Here is a 7,747-nt window from a genome sequence, read left to right as displayed (position 1 = left end):
TGAGATGTATGGGGGGCAGTGAAGGCTATGGGGTTGCTGCTGTGTGTGGGTGTGCGTGTGTGCAATGCCCAGCTATGCTTCTGCTGACACCTAGTGGCTAGATGGAAAAAAAAAAAAAGGCACATCTCTGAAGCTGTGACCTCCCCGGACTCAGAGAGAGGTAGCGATTTGCCTGGCATTAACAGAAAGCATTGGATGCCCCAGGTGGGTTTGAAGGGCCCAAGAAACCACTTTAGAGGAGGTGGATTTTTACTTTAATTTTGTTTTGCAGATAAGTGAGCTGTCAGGACTTAACAGGGTTTACAGAAGAGGTAAATTCTCCAGAGGTCTCCTCCTCCACCAGGAAGTCCACCTAGATTACTTTAACCCTTCCCCAGGTCTTTCCTGTCCTCCAGCCAGATGTTCATTTGTTCATAATTTCAACAAAGATTTACTGAGCACCTAGGGACACTGCAGCAAACAGAATAGATTAAAACAAACAAATGAACAGACAACAACACAATCTGCCTTTCTGGGGCCCTGGTAGTGCAGGGGTTAAGAGCTCCGTTGTGAACCAAAAGGTCGGCAGTTCGAATCTGCCATCCACTCCTTGGAAACCCTTTGGGGCAGCTCTACTCTGTCCTATAGGGTCACTTTGAGTTGGAATCCACTCAGTGGCAATATTACTGCCTGGAGCTTACAGCCCATATGGGAGATAGAGGAGAAACAAGTAACCAAATTTATAAGGGAAGGCCTCCCTGAGGAGGTAATGTTAAAATTAAGACTTGAAGAAAATGAGGGAGTGAACCCTGGAAACCTCTGAGGGAAAGGCAGAGAGAACAGCCAGTGCAAAGGCCCTGAGGCAGGACCATGCTTGGTGAGTTGGAGGAACAATGAGGAGGCCCCTGTGGCTGGAGCAGCCAGAGGGAAGGGGAGAGAGGAAGGATGTGAGCGTCAGGGAGGGGATGGTGCAGCTGGTGGAGAGAAAGGGAGGACTCAGTCTGTCTGAGTCAGTCAGTTGGTAGTACTTTGTGTCAGCAGCCCTGGGAAGCCTTGCTTTGCTCCACCCACCTGCCTCTGTCTTCATTCCTAAGCAGCGTTCAGATTTCCACTCTGCTGTCACCTCGGTTTGGGTCACCTCGGGAAAGCCTTCTGTGATTGCCCTGAGTAGACTCCCTGTCATAGGCCTCGGTAAAAAGGCCTGGCCATCTGCTTTTGAAAAACCAGCCATTGAAAACCCTGTGGAGCACAGTTTTACTCTGGCACACATGGGGCCTCCAAGAGTCCGAGTCCACTCGGTTGGCAACTGTGTTTTTTATTATTATTATTTTTTTTAATTAAAATACTAACAAGTTAGCTCTGGGTGATGAGATGAAAAGTCTTTTTTTTTTTCCTGGCTTCCTCCTCGCCTCCCTCCAAGTTTCTGGAGCCCTGGTGGGGCAGTGGTTAAAAGCTCAGGCTGCTAACCAAAAAGTGCGGCAGTTAGAATCCACCAGCCGCTTCCTGAAAACACTATGGGGCAGTTCTCCTCTGTCCTATAGGGTCCCTATGAGTCGGAATTGACTAGATGGCAAGGTTGGTTTGTTTGTTTGTTTGTTTGTTTGTTTCAGCGTGCAGAAACACAGAATAAAAATCCTTTTTAGAAAGTTCTTTTAGGAAGTGGTTTGGTCTGAAGCAAACTGGTGAATATACAGAGAGAAACTTAAACAATATTTTAAATATAGATTCTGCCTAAAGATGAACCAATGACAACTTGGTTTGGCTTTGGGAGAGGTTTGCGGGCAATTTTGTTCTTGGATTGTTTTAATAGAATGTTTATTGACCGTAAATAACAAAAGCTTGTTTGTGTGTTGGGAGGGTGTTTATTAAATTTTTTTCTTCTTCATTTTTTCTCTTTCAGTTTCCAATGCATCCAGCCGAGGGGTGAGTGTCGGGATGAGCAGCTGGAATCACCTGGCCAGATTGCGATCAGACACTCTTCACGTCAAGAACTACAATGTAACAAACAATACCTAGAATATTTTTTTCTGTAACAGTGTAACGAACCGTGCTTTTTGCCTGTTTCCCTAGTGCAGCGGTTATTACCATCGCCTCACAAGCTGCAGGTCCCCGGTTCGATCCCGGGCAGAAACAACACATGTCCCGTTCATAAAAGTTACAGTGAAATTTTAAATTTCATTTCAAAGTAACTGTAATAGGAATTTTGGTTCGGGGTGTTTAATAGAATTTTTTTTTCTTTCTTCCGTCTTTTAAAAGTTCTGGTGAAATTTTAAAATGTATTTGAAAGGAACTGTCATAGGAATTTCGGTCTGGGGTGTTTAGTGGAAATTTTTACATAAGATGTGAAAAAGCAACCTGCTTGCCTGCGTTGGCCGGGAATCGAACCCGGGTCAACTGCTTGGAAGGCAGCTATGCTAACCACTATACCACCAACGCTGCGGCGAAAACAACTTTTCCCGGAGCATCCCTAGTAGAAGTGTCATCGGTCTGGCTCGGTGATACCAAATCTCACGAGGGGTGTATCTCACCAGCGTTCCTCTTGGAAAACGCCGCTGGAAGCCGGTCCGCATGTCCCCCCCTAGCGCCTTGGCCGCTTTGGTACTGGCCGAGCAGCGCCCAATCCCAGGCCGCCGCCTGGGCTGCTCGACTTCCGGGTCAAAGGGGAGGGAGCCGCCGGGTCCCCCCGCGTCCGCCGCCTCCGCCGTCCCCCGCGCCCGCTACTTCCGGGGCCGCAGTCCGGGGCATGGAGCCGCGAGCATAAGCGCCACCAGCCCCGGACGCCCTGCCCAGCCCGGCCGCCGCCCCGCGCCGGCCCCGAGCCCGGTGAGCAGCGCCCGCCTGCCCCGTCCCGCCTCGGCCCGGCCCTGGACCCGCCAGCGCCCGCCTTCCCGGGTGCCCTCCGCTCCGGCCTCCCCGATCCCCGGACCGGACCCGCCCTTGACCGGCCTCCCGGCGCCTCCTGCCTCCAGCCTCAGTTTCCCCTCCGCTGGGCCATCGCTTAGCCCCTCGCCTTCTCGGCCCGGCCTCCCCGCCCTTCCCGTGGCTGCCCAAGCCTGCCTGTCACCCACCGGGCTCTGACCCCTTCCCGGGGTGGCCGCACCCGGACGCTGTGCCCGCTTCAGACCTTGACCCGCTGTCCCTGCAGGCCCTGGAGGTCCCGCCCTGCTCCCCTTCCCGTGCAGGCATATGGACCCTGTGGGAGAGCCGAGGTCACCTCCCTGACGGCGACCTCCCTCCTACCCCGTTTGAATCTTCGGCCCCACCGTCGCCCTGAGCCCAGCCCCTTCTCCGAGCCTCCCCTCCCAGGCCTGGCCTGCCGCCCCACGATTTCTTCCCACACAATCTTAGGCCAGTCTGGACACTTCCTCTTTAGTGTCAGGGCTGAGCCATCGTGAGTGGCCCGTTGCCGCCGCACCCCTGCCCTCTGTGGGCTGTGAGGAAGCCGTTCGCCTCAGCGGCAAGAACGAACCTGCTTTCCAGGAGCTGGGAGGAAGGCCCAGGGAGTGTGGACTGGAGTCGCCGATCCCTGGAGTCCCTGGCTGGCTCCTGGGGGAATTGGGCCTGGTGGGAAGGCTCTTGTCCCATGGGCAGCCCAGGGAGTGAAGATAGCAGTGCAGGGCTGTGAGACTCCAGTCTATCTGGGGAGGGAGAATTAGCCCTGACAGGCCCAAGTGGGAGAAAGTGAATGGTTAGCTGGCCCCTCCAGCCCCCGTATTAATGGCACCTTTGTTTCATCAAGGTCCGTGTCCCATGCCTGCAGCTGGAATGGAGGCTACCTGGACCCTTTAGAAGGTCAGTTGGCTTGGGGTTAGGCAGCCAGGAAGGGCAGGGCGTGGCTGGTGGGGTTCATTTGCCTGTGCTGGGACATGAGCCGACTCTGACTCATGGCAGTCCCCTATGTGTCAGAGGAGTAGTTTGCTCCAAAGGGTTTTCAGTTGCTGGTTTTTCAGAAGTAGATCACCAGACCTTTCTTCCAAGGCACTTCCAGGCATACTTGAACTGCCAAACTTTTGGTTAGCAGTTGCGCGTGTTAACCATTTGCACCACCCAGGGACTCCTTAGGGACATAGAAAAACCCCTTGCCATGGAATTGATCCCAACTCTTAGCGACCCTATAGGACAGAGTAGAACTGTCCCGTAGGGTTTCCAAGGAGCAGCTGATGGATTCGAACTGCCGACCTTTTGGTTAGCAGCCGAGTTCCTAACCACTGCACTGCCAGTGGAAATGGTTTTCTATGGTCCTAGGGGCACTGCCCTCAGGGATAGTTGGCTCAGACCCAGGTGGTGGCTGCAGCTTTCTGTGCGCTTGTTGGAGGCTACGCTTCCCACCCTGCGTGCCCCTCCAGCTGCGCCTGGGAAGAATCCTCTGAAGTCCTCAGGGAGAGAAAGAGGAGAGTGCTGGTCACAGCAGGACTTGGAGGAGGTGTGGCTGTGTCCCCTACACCTAACATAGTGCCTGGCACTTACCAGCAAGTGGTGTGGGTTCCAGCTCTGAAAGGGGCCCAAGCCCAGACCTCTCCTTTGGGTGATTCTAAATAGCCTGTTTCGTTGACAGTATGAGTTGCTGTTTAGTTTATGATATGTCTGGCACTGGCTTATAAAAATTTCATGTGGATCATCCATACCGTAGCCCTAGGCATACGTACTGGAGTCCCATTTCATAGCTGGGAAAATTGAGGCCCAGAGAGGTTAAGTGGCATCCCCACAGTTACACAGCCCAGAAGTGGCAGAGCCGGGATTCGAACCTGTCTCTTGCTGACCCCAGAGCCCATACTTGTCACCACTAGACTGAGCACGAAGCCAGTCCTACTTTGTGGTGACATTCTGTGTCACCTCTGCCATTACGATCTCTGTCCCGCAGCCAGGGGCTGCTTTCTTTAAATGAAGTGGGCCCATTGGCAAGGTAGTTGGGCTGTGATTAAGCCACAGTCCCTTTGGTGTTGGGCTGCATTCAAGAATGAACATTAACTGAGCCATTCAAACTGAACGGTTTATTGAAGGCTTCCCGTGTGCCAGGCATGGTCTGGGCGTGGAGCACAGTGGAATCAGGATAGATTAGACCCTGTACCTGTGGAGCTGATGTCCCAGCGAGGCGAGGTTACTTGCTTAGGGCACTGCTGACGGTGCTGGATCGTCCTCTGGGGTGGGGCCGTACTGTGCACTGTAAGGTGTTGAACAGCATCCCCTGGCCTCCATCCACTTGACGCCTGTAGCACCCCCTAGTTGTGACACCCACAAATGTCCCTAGACATCATCCAGTGTTCCCTGGGGATAGAATCACCCCTGGGTAAGAACCCCTGGGTTAGGGGATTCCACTGACCCCCAGGAGACTCTGTGTCTTGTAATTATCTGACCTACTGACGTCCTAGGACGCTGCCCACGTTTAAATGCATTGACTGAGTGGGGAGGAGAGTGGCGGGAAGTCACAGGAGCTGGAGGGTCCCCCAGGTTTACACCGTCTGACCCAGTGGGAGTGGATTCTGGTGTAAAGTGTGAGCAGGGACCAAACTCAATTTTTTCCCAAGTAATTAATTCAGGGTTTCTTACCCTTGGCACTGTGGACATCCATGACCAGATCATTCTTTGGCAGGGACCGTCCTGTGTGCTGTAGGGTGTTTAACTGCATTCCTGGCTCCCGCCCACTCAATGCCTGTAGCACCCCCCTCCCCCCCCGTCAGATGTTTCCCAGCATAGCCCAATGTTCCCTGGGGAGCAGAGTCATCCCTGGCTGAGAGGCATTGTCCTAGACTGAGTGCTGTGCAGAAAGGTCAGGTCCTGTGATGGAAGTAACGAGGTTGTCCCTTTGACTGCAAGTTCAGGAAAGACCTCTTAAGGAGTGATAGTGGGACCTGAAGGATAAGAGAGAGCAAGCAATACCAAAAGCAGGGAGAGGGCGTCCCAGGCCGAGGGACGGCAAGTGCAAAGGCCCAGTGGTGGGAATCAGTGAGTGTGTTTAAGGGAGAGGAAGGAAGCCAGTGTGGCTGGAACCCAGTGGTCTAGGGCAGGGGAGAAGATGAGGTCAGCAAGGCTGTCAGGGACCTGGCCCTGGTGAGGGATTTGGAGTTCTCTGTTTCCGGGGCGTGCCTTGCAAATGACATCCCTGGAGTCACCTGAAACCCCCCTCGCCTAGGGGCTTTTCATCTTGGAAGAACGGCTCAGAGAAAAAGATGCCGGTTTCTGGCAAATGCTGGGCACCCTCTCGTATTTCAGGGCAGAGCCTGGATCAGCCACCTCAGCAGACTGCTCTCAGCATCAGGGCATCCCCAGTGGCTGCCCCGAGAAATGGGGAGCGGCTGAAAGCTTGGGCTCCAGGTTGCAGCCACATGGCCTGCCCTCTTCCTCACAGGCGCCCACCTGCTGAAGGCCGCTGAGTGGTTCATGCGGAAGGTTAAGAAGCTGCGCCTGGACAACGAGAACACGGGACGTTGGAGAAGGTAGGAGGCAAGGTCAGGGTCCTCGCCAGAGTTCTCATCAGTGGGGACGCTGTGTGGGGCCATCCTGTGCACTGTAGGGTGTCGAGCAGCATCCCCGGCCTCCACCCACCTGGTTTGAATAGCATCCCTCCCCCCAAGCCGTAACAACCATAGAAGTCTCCGGACATTGCTAAGTGTCCGTTGGGGGTCAGAGTCGCCCCTGGCTGAGAACCACAGGCCTAGTGGTTAGGCCTAGTTCATGGTTGTTAGTCGCTGTCAAGTTGATTCTGACTCATGGCTCCCCCGTGTGTGTCAAGAGTAGAGCTGTGCTCCAGAGGGTTTTCAGTGGCTGATTTTTTAGAAGTAGATGGCCAGGCCTTTCTTCTGAGGTGCCTCTGGAAGGTTTTGAACCACCAACTTTTGGCTTGTAGTCAAGTGCTTAACCGTTTGCACTACCCAGGGGTTCCTTGGCCTGCTGGGTAGGACATGGACTTTGGAGTCCAATAGACTGGGGCACTACTCCCCTCCCTCTCTGGGTGCCGCTGGGCAGCCCAGTCAACCTTCCTGAGTCCGTGTTTCAGTCTTCAAGACCGGGCTGCTCCCAGAACCGGCTCCCAAGGTCAAGGTGAGGACTAAACGTAAGTCCATGTGACCCGCACAGGGCAGCGGTCAGTCCTGGAGTGAGATGAAGGACCATGGGAATCCCTCAACTGCATGAACAATCTGAATCTCACTGTCTAGTAGTCTTAGGCTCCTGTGCTTTTAGTGACAACAAGAGCTCGGGAGGCAGGGAGGGAACCGCGATCTGTGACAGCAGGGATTCCACCAGGTGCAGCGATTCCCTGGGTGCCTGATCCGAAAGCCCCTGTGCGCCATTACTGGTGGGGAGCAGTCTCCCTTCTCTCACCTGCACACGCCTCAGGTCCTGGGTGAGCTGGGCTGTCAACTGACTAAAACCGCTGTACCAGGTGCTGACGAGTCGACCCCGGCTCCTGGCAACCCACATGTCGGAGTGGAACTGTGCTCTGGAGGGTTGCCAATGCCTGCGTTTTCAGAAGGCTCACCAGGACCTTCTTCTGCGGTGCCCCTGGGTGGACTCAAACTGCCAAGCTCTCGGTTAGCAGCTGAGGGCTTAACTGTTTGTGCCACCCAGGGACTGAGACTCTGTAAAGGCTAGTGGTAAATGTAGAAGGCCCAGGTGGCAGAGGATGGTGACGTGGCATGTGCTTGGAACCCCCACACAGGGACACAGCTCCAGAGCCCAGTCCTAGGGGCCACCGTGAGCTGTTTCCTCAGATATATACACACATACACATTCACACACACACACACACACGATAGATTTCCCCACCCCT

General features: G+C 54.3%; 1 protein-coding gene and 1 non-coding gene across 6 annotated transcripts in view; one reads left to right on the top strand and one right to left on the bottom strand.

Moving 5' to 3' along the window:
- Nucleotides 1-2,343: 2,343 nt before the first annotated feature.
- TRNAG-UCC (transfer RNA glycine (anticodon UCC)) lies at nt 2,344-2,415 on the bottom strand. The gene has a single exon. It is a non-coding gene; the product is annotated as a tRNA-Gly (tRNA).
- Nucleotides 2,416-2,722: 307 nt separating this feature from the next.
- Nucleotides 2,723-7,747, top strand: part of DPP9 (dipeptidyl peptidase 9) — a 52,802-nt gene continuing 47,777 nt past the window's right edge. For 2 of the 5 annotated variants that reach the window (XM_064280325.1, XM_064280327.1), the window contains exons 1-3: nt 2,726-2,802; nt 3,719-3,771; nt 6,326-6,413. In XM_064280325.1, the coding sequence (XP_064136395.1) occupies nt 6,358-6,413 (56 nt within the window). In that variant the 5' untranslated portion in view covers nt 2,726-2,802; nt 3,719-3,771; nt 6,326-6,357. Of the gene's footprint in view, nt 2,803-3,709; nt 3,772-6,325; nt 6,414-7,747 lie in introns of those variants that run through there. The other 3 variants (XR_010321173.1, XM_064280326.1, XM_064280328.1) reach the window with 3 other exon arrangements.

Source organism: Loxodonta africana, chromosome 3 (genome assembly GCF_030014295.1).
Source record: "Loxodonta africana isolate mLoxAfr1 chromosome 3, mLoxAfr1.hap2, whole genome shotgun sequence".
NCBI lineage: Eukaryota > Metazoa > Chordata > Mammalia > Proboscidea > Elephantidae > Loxodonta > Loxodonta africana.
The sequence above is the reverse complement of the archived record's forward strand: the minus strand, read 5'-3'. Positions and strand labels throughout refer to the sequence as shown.